The 16,748-nt window shown below is 42.2% G+C and overlaps 1 protein-coding gene across 19 annotated transcripts in view; it reads left to right on the top strand.

Annotated features, from left to right (window-relative positions):
• RREB1 (ras responsive element binding protein 1) overlaps positions 1-16,748 on the top strand; it is a 170,213-nt gene that overhangs the window by 84,572 nt on the left and 68,893 nt on the right. For all 19 annotated transcript variants that reach the window (XM_053244255.1, XM_053244259.1, XM_053244252.1 and 16 more), the window contains 3 exons: positions 5,364-5,485; positions 9,121-9,241; positions 10,058-10,269. In XM_053244255.1, the coding sequence (XP_053100230.1) occupies positions 10,153-10,269 (117 nt within the window). In that variant the 5' untranslated portion in view covers positions 5,364-5,485; positions 9,121-9,241; positions 10,058-10,152. The remainder of the gene's footprint in view (positions 1-5,363; positions 5,486-9,120; positions 9,242-10,057; positions 10,270-16,748) is intronic.

Below are 16,748 nucleotides of genomic sequence, written 5' to 3'. Positions count from 1 at the left end.
TGTGACTGCCTTTGTGAAGGAGGATTTTAGGATTAGGTATCTCTGAAGGAGCCTCTTAAAATAATGCCCAGTGGTTGCAAAAGAGAGCCACTCTCCTACCCCCGCAGCCTTGCTCACTTTCTTGGAGTGTAAAGGATTGAACAGGAAATGTAGTGTTTGACTTCCATAAATGGCTGCCCGGAGTGGTGGTGTGCATTTTGCAGTTATAATGTTCTAACTTGTGTAGCCAAAGATGCTGTTGGCAACTCTAAAAATTGTACCACTTTGAAAATCTGCATCTTCAGTTTGCCTGGACATGTCCTTTGAATGCTTATTGAAACAGGCCAAACCCTTGTGTTCTGGTATTCGGTTAGCAGACAAGATAAGCCCAACAGCTGATTGAACAATAAGGGCTGTGAGGCAACATGTTGAGTGAAAGCAGCCACCTTGTATCATGTGCATGAAAACGGAAGGAGCCATAGCTCTGTGGCACAGAGCAGCCTCTGAATATATATATGTGCCTCATCTAAGTGATGGAAATAGGGATGAGCTTCTAATTCTGTTAGTATATCAAGGATTGTCGCATGAACTGCACCCCTTCCATTATTACACATTGGCAGCATCCCGACTAGTAGTAGTTCTTTGAATGGAAGATGTATCACTCACACATGGAGAGGAACAATTCTTGCCATTCTCCCTTCTTTTCCTCTTTTAATGTCTGGAGCTCTGAAAAATCCGATTTTGAGGTTCTCCCAGTCCTTGGGCATATTTTTCAGGGGTACAAAGGGTCCTGGGTGGAATTGGTGAAAATTGCTCCTTGTGCCAGTGGAACATGTTGTGTTCACAGAACTACTGGTAAGAAAGCTGTCCATTGTTGAAGGCTCTTCACTTTCTGGTGTATGATGCATTTATTTATTTATTTATTTACGGAGGAGAGGTGTGTCAGCCTGTCCTTGTCTGACTTTAATGTCAAGAGGGTGATTTCTTCTTTTGATCAAGATATACTAGAAAAGTGTAATATATATGCCACACATCTGAAGTGTGTGAAATAATGGGCTATGCACAGTGTGATGCCTGGTGGATTTAGTGTAGATTTAGTTTTTCATGAGTAACTCAAACAAGGTTCTAATAAGGCAGTCCCCAAAGTGCAAAACTAGGGCAGTGGACATACTAACAAAAGCGTGCATGTTGGGACAGTCTGTAGGGTGCACCAGAAGCCTTCATGCAGCTCCCCCCGTCGTCCTGTGCGTCCACTGTTGCACAAGCAGCCTAATACTTGGGAAGACTGCTTACACGAAAAAAAAATACTGTAAAATTGGAAACTCATCAATGGCTCCATAGACCCTCCTAATGTGTACATGTCATTAATTAGGATGTCAATTCTGGCATCTCCAGTTAAAAGGACCTTGGATTGCAAGGTTGTAATAGAACTCTGACTGTGATCTTTGGGAGTTGCTGATAGTTGCATTGGGCAGTATTACAAGGTTAGCGAAACAAAGTTCACTGATTCTTGGTAAAGATGACACTCCTTAGGAGTGTCCTGGAGAAAATGGGCTCTTTTGAAAAGGTCCATATTCTACCTTTTTGATACTTTTAATAGTAAAAACACAATATATAAAAGTCAGTTTCCAGAGTTCCTTCATGCTCTTCCCAGCAACGAAACCCAAGATAGGTTTCAATTTCTAAGGAGCGATTTTCACCAGGATAGAATTCTGCAGGTAGGAGCTGACGTAATTCTTGGTGGCTGTGGGGCAACGTAAACAATTTAAAATTTGGGACATAGACACATGGGTGTGTATTGGAGGGCACCAGAGGTACTTAGGTAATTTTGGAGCCTGGATCTAAAAGCCTCTGGAGCCCCCCTCCCTGCTGCATGTTAAGCATCATCCCCCTACACAGACCCCGTGACACATGATTGAGGGCACAAACAGCAACTGAACTCACAAGAATGTAAGAATATAAAACAGATATATTTATGCAAATATACATTAGCAGAAACATTTCAACACACAACTTAACATATTCCCATGCTACATATTTCTTTCGCCATTCCACTCTCTGTCTTTAAAATACCCAGTGCAGGTCACAATCACACTTAGCCTCCCGGTGTAGCCTGGGCTGGGAGCACAGCAACCACATCACCCAGGACAGACTAAAGAGGATTGGGGGGCCTCGGGGTGTGGAGGCCCTGGACCTCAGCCCTGAAGTCCAGTGGTAAGAGTGCCTCTGGCGGGCACAGCAGAAACCTAATCCCTGCCCTAGTTGTTAGGATCAGCTTAGGAGGTCCCCCCTGCCCTGTCCTGTGCTAAGCAAACACATAACTTCCTCCATCACTCCTATGGTTGCTGTTCACTTTTAGGAAGTAAAAAGGAAATACTTACCAAATACTTTGGCAAAGTGTTGAGCCACTCTCCCTCAGCAGCATTCCTGGCACTTGGCAGGTCCACCAATTTAATAACAAATATAAAATATTTTATTATTAATATTTTAATTACTTTTATTGTTAAATTATAATGGTTTGAATTTTGGATGATAAATGGAATGAATAAATAAAACTCCTTGCAGGGTGTTACAGATCACACCATGCTGCCACCACATGTCACAGCCTGGTCTCAACCAGCCCTGTGACTTCTAAGTTTAACCACTTCCATCAAATATACTTTTAGGACTTCTCTGGCTGAGTCTACAGAAGCTAGCCTTCCAGCTTCTGCTGTATTAAAAATTTAGTAGTGTGGTAAAGGTTTTAGGTGTGGGGTGGAGAAAGCATACAGAAGCTACAGATTTTTTAATACAAACAAACTTTACTTTGAAAACAGTTCAGTGTAAATCAATAGTGCCTTTGGAAAATTTAGTATCAAAACAGCAACCAAATGAGCATAAGGAAGAAATAAAATGTGACCAAAATGCCTCCAAACTGACCTGTCTAACACTAGGCTCAATTTCAGAGTCCATACCCAGAGTCTTCTGCAATTACTTCAGCTTCTCCAGCAAACCCTGCTTGTCCCTTGTTTAGTCTCAGGTCCACTCTCACTTCACATTTCTGGGGTTTCGATCCCAAACTGCTGTTGAGTGATTCAGCAGCTCTCCTGAGAGATTGATTCTCTACTAGTAATTTTTCTTCCATTATTCTCAGCAACTCTTCTCAGTTCTTTCCCAGTGCAGCTCTGCAACTCTTTCCACCTCTGATGTCTGCTTGATCTTCACTCTGATTCCTCCCGATTCTGACTTGTACTATACTAAACTCTGCTGAAGGCAGCCTCCTTATATTCTCTTTTTTCCTCCAAAAACTTCAAACAAACCAGTCAACACAACTAGAGTTGCCTCTGGTTTTTTTAAAAAACCAACCCAATAAAATCAAACTCTCTCTTTCCTCCAAAATCAAACCAGTACAATTCGTCTCCCTCCAAAACTAAACTGTAGAACAGGAGCTGTGACCTCTTGACCCCTACACAGCTTTCTTAACACAAGGAATAAGCAAGGTAATTGCCACATAAAATCTTGTATACAAAAAGAGGAGGTTTAGGCCTTGTTCCTTCACACAGGCTGTGTACACGATGCACCTCTGACCTCCCTTCAAATACAGCGATTCATGATAGCTGGCATTTTGCCAGTGTATTGTGCATTAACAGCTCAAGCCCCTGAACTGGAAAGTAAACTGGTTAGTAAAGAGAATAGTGATGGTAGCCCTAGCATGCTATCTAGCAACATAGGCAGCTGCCATATACTGAGTCAGACCATTGGTCCATCTAGCTCAGTATTGTCTCCACAGATTGGCAGCAGCTTCTCAGCCCTATCTTGGAGATACCAGGGAAGGAATTCGGAACCATCTGCGTGCAAGCATGCAGGTGCTCTTCCCAGAGCAGCCCCGTCCCCTAAGGGGAATTTCTTACAGTGCTCACATGTAATCTCTCATATAAATGCAACCAGGGTGGACTCTGCCTAGCAAAAGGGACAATTCATGCTTGCTATCCTCTTACCATATACGCTATGGTGGTTGAGCAATGCAAGTTGCTGGTGTCCTGCTGGGAATGGACACCATAGTCAAATGTGGCATAGCAGAAAGAGGATGTGCAGCATATATTTGGACAGAGTGGACAGCAGGCGCTGACTTCCTCCTATATTGCATCATTAAGGTGTTGGAGTCATCATGTAATAGACTGTTGCCTCGGCCTCATATGCTAATAAATTTTTATAAAGGTGTGTAGCAGACTTGAAGATCACAAGGTGGTACTTAGCAAAATCGGTGAACAGAGAGAGGTTTGAGTGACACATTTTGTTCAGACAGGCATTTGTAAATGTCTGAGATGCGCTGCTGAAGCTATGGCTAGAGGATCTATTTTTATACTTGGTATTGATATCTGTGTTTTTATTATACTATTTGAAATGGTGTTTGATTTTAAATGTTGTAAGCTGTCTTGAAAGTTGTCTTGGTATTGGGGTAGGATAGCAACTGGTTTTTAAAAAAGATCTGTTGGTATTGAGTCGTAGCCATTGCAAAAAACAAAAACAAAAAATTCTGAGAGATTGGGTCAAAGAAGTTAGTGTGTGTGTGTGTGTGTGTGTGTGTGTGTGCCCTTTTCTTCTATGCCTTAAAATTTCTGGAAAGTTTGTCTTTAACTCTGAGCTGTGTGGTGTTTCACTGATGCCTTAAATTCTTAACACTGGGTTAGAGATGCTGTGGCTGATTCCCCCCCCCCCCCCCCCCGCCCCAGGCCTCATGAATTAAGTCAGTTGTGAAGTTATAAAGTCTATGAAAAATATTTTGGGAATTAGTGGCTAGCACTCCACTGATTCAGAATGGATATATGAAGTACCAGGCACTGATGTTTCTCAATCCCCTGGCTTAGGTCTTCCAAGTTCTTGTTTTCATCCTACTGTCCAAAAGATTGAGAGCTCTTCTTCTGCTATTAGAAGTCTAATTTCCATTTCCACAGTGTGAATCTCTACTGCTGAACCCTTTTTACTAATACAAAAGCCACTGAGTTTAAGACCTGGAGAAGATACCATGTGGGCTTCGGGCAATTGCCAGCTTCATACATTCTGCAGGCAATTGTGTGAACTCTTTGTTTTAAGCACTTGAGATGTCTGGGGGAAAGTGACATGCAGGCTAAAGGAATGGAAATGAAGGAAAGTACAAAGACAAATCTCATGATTGCTAGATGAATTCACATTTGTATCCTGCCCCACTTCACAAAAGAGTTCAGGACAGTCTCAAATCCCCCCTCCCCACATCCTATCCTAATGACAAACCTGTGTGGTTGGTTGTCTGACAGATAGTGGCAGGCCCCAAATCACCCAGTAGCAAAAGGTGTCTGACATTCAATAAACTAAAATAAGCTTCATATGGTAAATAGTTTTAACCTCTCATTGCTTTTCACTTATAGGCACTCTTGAATTGGTACTCCATCAGTACTGACAGAGAAGTAACTCCACTGGTCACCTTATACTATTGGATCCTCATTTGTACCAACACCTGAGAAGCAAGGGCAGATTTGCAATGTCAAAGGTCAGTTGGGATCAGTAGCATTTCTTTATTCATCTCTTAAAAAAAAAAATCTTCCTGTAGAAGTTTTGGTGTCAGATTTTGCTACTCTTATTTTTCTTTTATGTGAATAATAGCAGGAGAGGTGAGTATAGTCTGCTAAATAGCTACTCACCTGGCTGCCTGTGGAAAGTAAGGGGAATTTCCAGTTCTGCTTATTCACCCAGGTAGGCAAATCCATCTCTGAAAGTAACAAGCTCACAGGTAGCCCAACTACTTGCATATATTAGTCTTTTGTGGCATACTAAAGAAAAATAGCCATTTTCTTTTCCATAAACACAAACGTTTCTCTTCCTGCTCACTTGAAATACTTATTTATCTATCTATCTACATTTATATCCCACTCTTCCTCCAAGTTGCCCAGAGTGGTGTACTACATATTTAAGTTTCTCCTCACAACAACCCTGTGAAGTAGGTTAGGCTGAGAGAGAAGTGACTGGCCCAGAGTCATCCAGCAAGTATCATGGCTGAATGGGGATTTGAACTTGGGTCTCCCTGGTCCTAGTCCAGCACTCAAACCACTACACCATGCTGGCTCTCACTACACCACACTTACTTACTTGGGAGTAAGAAACACTGGTTACAGTGGAATCTACTTCCATTAAAAGATATTTAGAATAAGAAAGTAAAATTGCTAAGAATTCAGAGATGTAAGTCTTCTTTCATTTAAAAAATAAGCTGCTTTTAACAGAACTTACTTCCAAGTAAGTATATGTAGGATTGCAGCTTGGATAATGGGTCAGATGCCATGACAGACAAAAACACTACTCCTGAAAGCATTTGAGCCTCATGGAACTCCTAGATTTGACATACTATGAGAGATGTGAGGGAAGCAACAGTTGAGTGTCTCATGCCCCTACTTATTTTCCATGTTGAACTGGCCCTTAATCAAAAGTAATTGCTCCTTATGCCTGAGACCATAGTACTTTTGAAGTAGCCAGCAACAAACCAGTTGAAAGTGTTAAATTTTTCTCTGGCCTAATTAGTGGAGCTAGTGCTTTTAACACCATTGCTGGATGAAGGTGGTGGGAGAGAGTTAAAAGGAGGATAATGGTTTGCTTTGTTCTGTAGCCCTCAGGTTCTCCTTGCTCTGTGCCTGTACTGTATGTATTATTTTTCTTCCTACCACTTCTAGGGGGAGAGTTTATGCTTAGGGTGGCTGGTGAACAAGTGAGAGTGAGTGTGACATTTTTAGCACAGTCTCTCTGGCTGGTAGGGCAAGTCCACAGCATTTGGCCTTTCTACAGGAGCTTCTTGATGACAGGGAAAGTGAAGTCAGTGGCACTCTAAACTTTAGAGGGGGATGGAGAGGGAGAAAGGGAAACGGGAAATGAAGTTTTCCTTTTTGTTTTTACCATTCATTGATGAAAATACATTAAACATCAAAATATATTAAACATCAATATACAAATAGTTTACTTGTGGAGTAGTGAATAGTGTAAGATCTGGTTTTTAGCATTCAGTGAATCTTGCAGTTTTCTATCCCAGAAGAGGAAATAGATTTAGCAAATGCCTTCCTGTTGAGACTGAATGGGAAGCAACAAGCTTTTGCTTCAGTGGTTGGGGTTTTTTTGGTATTGTTTTTGTTTTAAACTCCTCTGCCTCATCTTTGGGTGTGTTTTGGCTTTTGGCTGACTACTGTGGGATTGCTTCAGGGCTGGCCTTTGTCAAAAGTCAACCATTCCTTTTTGCTGCCTGTAGCTTCTGGTAGCCTGTTTATGACTGCAACAGATCTCAAATCCTACAGCTTTTGCCTGTCTCTTCCTTAGAGTGCCAGGATCAAAATGGAAGAGCTGGAGCATTCCTGTGAACTTTAACCTCTGATAATAATTCTCCCTTTTTGATCTAGCGGGTCCATTTTTCCACAGTGTAACTGGCCACTTCTCTGTAGCTTTCTTCAGAAGTACATGAATGTCCTGGGAACACTCCTTTGAGGGCAAAGGGCACTTTCCTCAGGGAAGCATTGCATGAGAATATGACCATAAAAGCTGAGTTGCTTCTGTATTGTTAACCGTCCATCTATATTCTAAGTGTCAGAGAATTCTCTTGGAGGTGTGATGGGAACATGGGAACGGCATCTGGACACACAGTTTCCACACGGATAGCTTAAGGTCTCCAGTCCAGAAGATGCCCAAACACTACTAATTCTGGAGACTAGATAACACACTGTTCTAGACGACACTTTTGCCAAGGCCTCCTTGTTTTAAATCAAGTTGTTAAAATGTTTGCTGATTGATTAATTGTGGTTAGAGTATGAAACATATGATGAAATATATTGTTAGATTACATATGAAAATATGTAGGCAGCATTTACAACCGTATTTGTTGAGAGGAGGGATGAGAAGTGGTGTGAGGGGGTAGGGGAGAGATTCTCACCAGTTGCTGATTGGATGGATGGTGGGAGGGGAAAGGGTAGGTGGGGTGTCAGAAGGAGGGAGAGAGAGTGCGTGTTTACTAGCCAAGATATTGACTGCTGGCCTCTAGTGGAATATCTCCTCTCTTTCTAATGAAAGGCCATGATTATAGCCTCTAGATCAGGCTCTTGGTGTATCCTGTGCTGTTATAACTACCTTAAGATGTCTAGTAGTGTTCAATAACAGAGCCAGGAGACTGCAGGGAGGGTGCCATAGCTCCGTGGTAGAATATCCGCTTTGCATACAGAAGGTTCCAGGTTCAATGCCTGCCATCTCCAGGTAGGGCTGGGAAATATCCCTGTCTGAGAGCTGCTGCCAGTCATTGTAGGCAATCTTGAGCTGGATGGACCAATGGTCTGACTCAATAGGTAGCTTTGCATGAGCAAGTAGACTTTTTAAAAGTGCGTGTTGCTAAATTTTGGACTAAAGGCAATTTTTAAAACCTGCTATATGAGAGAGACTTCATTTTAGAAATATAAATTAAGTTAGTTTATAGAGCTTTTAAGTATCCAGGTGAGTTTCCCTTATGAAGTTAGTGAGCTGGAAGCCCTCTGACTAATGTAATTTTGGATGACTGTTTCCAAATAACAGTAGTGTATATTAGGGCTAAAGTCATAGTTGTCCGTCCTTTTAATTGATTTGAAGTTTTGTGTGTTTTTCTATTTCTTAGAAAAATAATTTGCAGACACTTTTTCACTGGTGGTAGTTCTTTTTGCAGCTCCCAGTGTTGCCTACACTTAGAGCTCCTGCCGTGTGTTTCATAAGATGAGCTCTGTCCTTGTTCAGCAGGATGTGTATGGATGGATGATGCAGAGTGCGGTGGGGAAAGGTTCCATGGACACCTAGCTTTAATTTTTTAGTTGCTAGTTTGATAAACTGGACTAGCAGTTACAATCCCTGAATTTAGTTAGTGCTTTATACTGGAGGATTTATATTGGAGAAGCCTTCTTAGTTTATTAGGTTAATCCTATATAGGTTTAGTTTATCCTAAAAATGGTAGAGGAGATATGTGAAACATTCCATTCATTTGGGAAAAAAAAACCCAAATTTTTATAAATTGAGTCTACCTTTTTTGCTGTCTTGGTTTCCACTCTATGCAACAGAATTTGTGTGAAATCCTTCTTTTTTTAACACTACTGCCACACATTCAAAAGTATCTTAAATTTTCCTCTTCTTTCCATCCAGTGCTAACAGGTGCTGCTGAGGAAAAGGCTCTGTTTGGATCTAGATGGTGAAAAACTTAATACGTTACCCACCAGAAGCAAAGAGGGGAATCTTTACTGGACGGTGTCAAAAGAAAATGAAGGTAATAAGCTCAGCTCGAATGCTGGTTCTAAAAACTGAGCAGTCCTGTAAATGTTTGCAGCATTGCTGCATGTGCTTATTTTGGATTGCAGATCATGCAAAATACCAGACAAAAGCTGATAATCCTTTAATTTAAAATGATGGTGTATGAAGGTCCTCTGTTCATGGTTTCGTTTCCTTAGCCTTTCTCCTCACACATTAAGACTCCAGTTCTAAACACGGTTACTGGGAATGTCCCATTGAACTCAGCGGGACTTGTTTCCGAGTACTCATGCCAAGAATCAAGCTGTGTGTTTCCAGTTAAGGTGGTATGATTTACTCCTGTTCCTAACCTATGGGTAATCAATAGAGAGATTCTTAGCTGGAGTAACTGAGGCCTAGTTCAGATGCTTGTGTAGAATTTTGCCACGTAAAATAGGTTTGTGTAGTCAGGACTCAGTATAGTCATTGTGATGTGTGTGATTGACTTCTGACCTGGATTGGCTGGATTTTGTGGCATGTTTCTGCATTACTGGTCTCCAGGAAAGTGTGCAGATTTCACAATCTAGCTGATCCATTAGGTGAGTCTTGCAGATCATGCACATGGAACCCCAACCTTATAGAAATTTTAATTGGTTAAAAACATTACTAGTCAAATGTTTCCAATCTCATTCAGAGTCCTTTGCCTATTATTCCCCTCTGTTCTTCCTTGCATCTTCTAGCTATTAATGGAAGTGTGATGAAATGCCCACAGGTGATGATGGCTTCTGCGACCATATTACTGAACACATCTGACTCTCAGTAACTTAGCACAGATTTTTTTTGTTTCTGTTTACAGTTCCAGAGAACCAACTCGGAAGCTTAAGCAGTTTTACAGCAGCACTAGAGTTACCCAACTGTTTAGAAGATACAGATTTGTTCTCCATTGACAACATGATGGCAGCTGTCATGAGCCTGGGAAAGATAGCTGAAAATGGCACCACGGCCACTCAAAATGTCAAATCTCCATCCAAAACGCTTGTTCCAAATCGGATTGGTAGGAGGAACCAGGTAAAGATTTTAGACATTTTAATAAGGAAGAGACCTATTTTACATAAAAAGCATTAGAGGGCAAAACGTCCCTCTAATACCACCATGAACTGTACATCACAGCTAATATGAACGCCTTAACTGATGCATGGTTAGGAACCAATTCATACAGACCTTTTTACTTCTGGTTGAGCAGTCCTGGCTGTTCTTGGGCACACACGTACTTTGAAAAATGTTTGGTGTGAAGGAGAGTTAGATGGATACAGTTTACTTTTAGTTTACTTTTATTTATATACCCCTGGCTCCAGCGGCTCTAGGTGGTTCACAAAAAGCAGTGATCCCATGAGATAAAAATATCACAGTGGCTGAAAAAAAGTGTAACAATGGAAGCCAAAATGGCTGAAAGTTGTTCAATGTATTGCCCACATCTTGTGTTTCTCTTGCTTGCATGTGCCCGACTCCTGTGTTGCCTGTCAGCTCCTCATTGCTTCCTCTCCTGTGTTGGACTCCAGAGCAGAAAGAAGGCTTTTCGTGTTTTCTGCCTTCCAAACTGTAACTCCCAGATGTTAATTCCATGGCTCTACTCTGAATACATTGGAAGACCTGTTATGGTCAATTGATTAGGCCCCTTGGAGGAGGGCAGTGTTTGGAACACTTTCCATCCATCCAGCTCTCATGGGTTTCTTTTAATTGATAAAGTACATTTGAAAGCAGCCCATAAGCCATCCCCTCTCATTATCAGAGACTAGTCTGTTGGAGACTCGCAAGAGGTTTGCTGTTGCTAAGACCAGCAATTCAGAAGTCATGATGGCTCCTCAAAAGCATGAGATTTTCAAATATAACTCCAGCCATTTTGTTTCCCTCCCACCTTGTAATGCTTTCAGATCTGTCGTTGTGCTTTACAATTTCTCTCCTCCATGAGCATCAGAAACAACTTCTTAACATCAAAGCTTGAAGATGAGTTATAGAGAACTTGAAAGCATGCTCACTACTTTGTGATATTTTAGTTGGTCCTAAAAAAGGTATTGCCCTGCTTTTGGATTGTTTCTTTAAAAATAAATAAAAATGGACCAATCAGTTGCCTATGTTCTTTGAACTTCTTGCTATTTTTTTCTTTCTTTTGGAGAACTATGAATGTTGCCATTCTTAGGAGTCTTGCCAGAGTCTAAATCAGGACTCTGAAACTGTGAGAGACATGCAAGGGTTACTACTGGCCTGAGGGCTGGGCATAGCCAACATTGGATAACTAGACCTTTTAGATGCTGCAAGGTCACATCATGGTATTCTGCAACATACTCTGTAGGAAGCAGCATTAGGATATGTAAGCTAGTATTCCATTTGACCAGTAAAGTCTCAGTTTGATTGTGTTAAGTAGGACAAAATTGGCCAGCTCTACTGAACTCCCTGGGTAGAGAAGGTCTGCTGTGCTGCTATCTGTCCAAAAAGGCGTGGGGTATGTGTGTGTGTGTTGCTTCAGGGAGTTTATTAAAGCCATTGACCTTCTTAATTCCACTGGGCATTGGATCAAGAGAGTAAATGTGATGGGATTAAGAGAGATAGTTGGGTTATAAAAATAAATAAACAAGGCAAGGGTTTTTTACATAGGCCAATCTAGAAGCTAGGCACTAGTTAGGTCTACTGTTTTCTTGCTGCCTTGAGATATTCATACATGTACAGGCAGGTGAGCTGATAGTGTGAGTGTGAGAGACAGAGACTACCCTGTAGGGCTAATCAGTAAACACAGCATTATTGCAGAATGGTAGATACTTAGTCCATTGAGATAGGGGCATTTAAAATATTGGGTTGATTTAAATTTACATTATCAAATCTCTGGCATAATGAAGGGAAGGGATGGAAACTGTTTAATAGCAATCTGGGCCAACCAGTCTTGCTAGGTAATGAGGCTCTTAAATTGATACGTCATTGGCTGTTGTCACTTTTCATTTTTCATACCTTTTATTAAGAAAGGCATGTGTGATGTTTTTGGGGTGTCTGTCACCTGCCAAAGGACTTGATGCTAGCCAGAAACCATGACCTGTTTAAAACTGTGTGTGCAATCTTCGCGTCCAACAAATTAATCTGTGTTTACAAAGTGGGGGTTCTTTTAGCCCTTAATGAATAAATAAGTGATGTCGCCTAACACAAACTCTGAAAGAGTTAGGTTGCCAGTAGGGAGGTGCCAGGTCACTTGATTAAAGTCAAGAGTAGTTATCAAATTAGCTACTAATTTTGTCTCTTAGGGAAGTACTCTTCTTTCAGCACAGCTCCAGCCCTGAAGCATAGTGCTACATTTTAAATATGTCCAGCTGAGCTGATTTCGAAAAAGTTACGCTAAATCTTGTGCACTTATGCTGGATCAGACTGAATTCTCCATCTTATAGTTGGTTTCCATTTGGTTCGCTGCTAGTGCGGTATGCAGCCCAGACCCCGAGTGAGTGCTAGAGAGAGTTTTGGGGGGCTTGGGTTATTATTAAACTGGAGTTCTCATACTAATCAACTGAAGCTGAGCTGCATTGTGCCCCCCCCCTTCTTTGCTTTCAAGGTGGCAAGTAATTATCCTTAGTTAATTTGCCAGTTTCATATGGCTGGAGACGGTAGAAAGCAAGGCTTTGAAACAATTAATGGCATTGCACAGGGCAATAGATAGCCTTCCTTCAGCAGGGAAAATGTAGTCTGATTTCAGAGAAAAGCCCTGGGGATTAAACATCTAAATGGTCAGCACAGCTGCAAGGATTTTCCTCCCAGTATGTTTGTTCTCTCAGCTCTGAGGCAACGTTGAGCAAGGCTGCAGTAAAACTGGAGCCGAAGGTTAGTTTATAAAATAACTAGATATGAGAGGTCCTTGAAGAACTTCATGTGTAGTGAAGATCATCTCGTCTGCTCCGCTCTATCCACTCACTTTTCCTCATTATGTATATTTTATCACACACAACCCTTGCACATGCATGTATGTTCACATATGAATGCTTGATGAGATCAAGCGCTCATATGTGAACATACATGCATGTGCAAGGGTGTGTGTGATAAAATATACATAATGAGGAAAAGTGGCAGTCAGAGCAGATGAGAATCTGCCACTTCAAATCTTTAAAATTGATGGGACTAGGTAAAAGGAAGCATTTCACACAAGACATTGTTGGCCTACAGAACTCATTGCTACAGGAAGAGTAGCAAAGGCTAGCAGCATAAATGGATGAAATATATGGAAGAAAGGTCTACTGATAAATACTAGTCATCTTAGTCAAAAGCACAGGCATCCCTGCCCCTTTGCCTGGCACCATGGTTATCAGACTTCAGGGATTATCCAGGGATGGATACCCCCATCATGCCCTTCTGAACCTCACTGAAGTATCTGCTAGCCACTGTGGATGGACAAAAGTGCTCAGCTGGGAGGAGTCTTAGACTGGTGCACACTCGAATGGAACTGGAGAAGGTACAGAAGAGGGCAACCAAGATGATCAGGGGCCTAGAGCACCTTTCTTATGAGGCAAGACTACAACACCTGGGGCTTTTTAGTTTAGAAAAAAGACAACTGCGGGGAGACATAATAGAGGTCTATAAAATCATGCATGGCGTGGAGAAAGTGGAGAGAGAGAGATTCTTTTCCCTCTCACACAACACTAGAAGCAGGGGTCACTCCATGAAATTGATTGCCAGGAGGTCTAGGACCAACAAACGGAAGTACTTTTTCACACAACACGTGATCCACTTGTGGAACTCTCTGCCACAGGATGTGGTGACGGCCAACAACCTGGATGGCTTTAAGAGGGGTTTGGATGACTTCATGGAGGAGAGGTCTATCAATGGCTACTAGTCAGAGGGCTGTGGGCCACCTCCAGCCTCAAGGGCAGGGTGCCTCTGAGTACCAGTTACAGGGGAGTAATGGCAGGAGAGAGGGCATGCCCTCAACTCCTGCCTGTGGCTTCCAGCGGCATCTGGTGGGCCACTGTGTGAAACAGGATGCTGGACTAGATGGGCCTTGGGCCTGATCCAGCAGGGCTGTTCTTATGTTCTTATGAATGGCTGTGCTCTGCCCTGATGATATTTGTATCTATTGCTGCTGCTGTTGTACAGAATGTGCATCTTTCTGGGAAGTAGACAAATGAAAGGTGTGGACTCATGAACTTTTGGGGGACAACATAGTAGATCTGTGTCAAGAGTCACAACTGGTTGCATGCCCCTACGTGCACCCTCTTTACACTTCATCCATTTTTGCAGCAGTAAGTGCTGTGTAAAGGTAAAGTGTGCCATCAAGTCTTATGTCGACTCCTGGCGACCACAGAGCCCTGTGCTTGTCTTTGGTAGAATACAGGAGGGGTTTGCCATTGCCATCTCCCGAGCAGTATGAGATAATGCCTTTCAGCATCTTCCTATATCGCTGTTGCCCGATATAGGTGTTTCCCATAGTCTCGGAAACATAGGCTGGGAAACATACTAGCGGGGATTCGAAACCGGCAACCTCTGACTTGCTAGTCAAGTCATTTCCCACTGAAGCACCTCTTGGGTACTGGTTCTCTTAAGTGTTTTGTCTGTCTCAATTTCTATTTTTTAGAATGGAAATCACCACCACTTTCTTCATAAGGCTATTTTTCTAGATATAGAGTCGCATCCTGGTGGTTTAGAGTAATTAAAGGGGAAAAGAAACAACTTGCAGCAAAAGAATACTATTTTGTCAAATTAAAACACCATTGGAATTTCTCACACACACCCTTTGCCGACTTAGGATAGATAGATTTGCAGCTTGCTTGGGAGTAAGTTCCATTGAAATCAGTGGGTTGTCTATCCTTATTGGCACAGAATCAGGCTGCCCATCCTGTGCCCCAGGGGGTTAGCCCAGCCCACCGAGATAGATTAGTCTTACAACACACTTAAAAGTGCTGAGGCTTGGTCCTGGGTGAGTCTGGAGTAGAACTGTGAATCTGAATAAACAAAATGCACATATGTTTGTGCATCTATCATATAAAATGATGAATTACGCGAGCTGCAATATACTAGGGCAGTCAAGAACTGGCCCCTTCCTGTGGAACACTGGTTTATATGAGCGATTTAAAACAATTGGGCAAAGAGAAAGCTATTTAATTTGGTTCCAGCCAAGAGTTCCATTCCGTCCTTGGTATGAATGGCTGGTGTCTGACTCAGTGTCTCAAGGGCATGCTTTAAAATAACACAGGATGATGTTCTGTTCTTACTTCGGAATAAATTCTTTTGATTTCTGATTGAAGCACTTGAAAGGAAGGTGTCATGCCTACAGCTGGGCTCTCTATTTGAATACTGAAACCATTCTTGCATCCCTCAGTCATCTTCCCTGCTGCTCTTTCCTCCTCCTTTTGCCCCTTAAAAGAGCATGAGCTTATTAGGCTTTCCTTTCAGTTCTCTACAAAGAATGAGTCTGGATCTGTTTCCAAGCAGAAATGTGGCATGGCCCAGGAAGTGGGGCTGATTCTCAGTGGGTGTGGCTCCTCCCTTTGCATTTGAAATGGGGAGTTGGCATGGCTGACCTGAGGGTGAAATGCTGCTGCTTTGCTGTCATGCAGCTGTCATGCAAAGTGTACCCTTACCTGAGGGGAATGATTTGTATTATGCATCCTGTGGGTTGATAGGTGTCATTTTTTCTTTTTTTTGCTGGAAGATTTCTACTGTTAGAAATCTACAGAAACATCCCGATCGGATTGTAATGGGGGGAAGTTGCAAACTGGCCAACTTTGCAGCTAGTGAAGGAAATTCTTCTTTTCCTTGTACAATGTTGTAATTTTTCTTTTGGCACTCTCCCCCCACAACCTGCTTGCCTTGTAACTAATGTTTAGATTGCATAGTATGTCCTTATCTCAGTAGTTTTCAAAATGAGTTCCTGGCCATGCTGAGGTTCCTCAGAATTTATTCAAGGATCTGGAATAGTGGATGGCTTATCTGCCATGATTTACCTTCCTTTGCGATCCACAGTTGCAGGGGATATTGGATGCATTTTAGGAACATACTCTTAGCATATGGCAACAGTTGACTCTATGGGCTAATACCCACCCAAGTACCCCACAATTGTTTGCAGTGGATACATTAATGTGAAAAGGGTTCCATGTGTGGAGGAAGTTCGAAAACCATTGGCACTGATGTTGGAAAATGAAGTCAGGAGGTCCTGGAAACCAAAGTTAGGCTGCTAGGTAGCAATTCAGGTCCAGGATCCCCAGGGTAGCGTTGTCTGAAGTGCTCCCTGTTACACATGCAGGGACAAGTGGAGATGTGGGGTCTCAACAATGTGTGGATGAGACTGTGGTGCCAGGAGGAAGGGTTTAGATTTGTTACTGGGATACACTTTGGGGCAAGTGAAGCCTGTACAAAAGTGATGGGCTCCACTTTAACCAAGATCGAACTAGACTGCTGGCACTTAAAATCCAAAAAGTTGCAGAGTAGCTTTTAACATGACACCTGCGGGATAGCTGACAGGAGCTGGGTAGTATCTGGTTCAGCAAGCAAAATCCCCTAAGGTGCAAGGGTGTAGACATTTC

The sequence above is a fragment of the Hemicordylus capensis genome, chromosome 4 (assembly GCF_027244095.1).
Source record: "Hemicordylus capensis ecotype Gifberg chromosome 4, rHemCap1.1.pri, whole genome shotgun sequence".
NCBI lineage: Eukaryota > Metazoa > Chordata > Lepidosauria > Squamata > Cordylidae > Hemicordylus > Hemicordylus capensis.
Note: the sequence above shows the minus strand (reverse complement) of the source record. Positions and strands in the feature narration are given on the sequence as shown.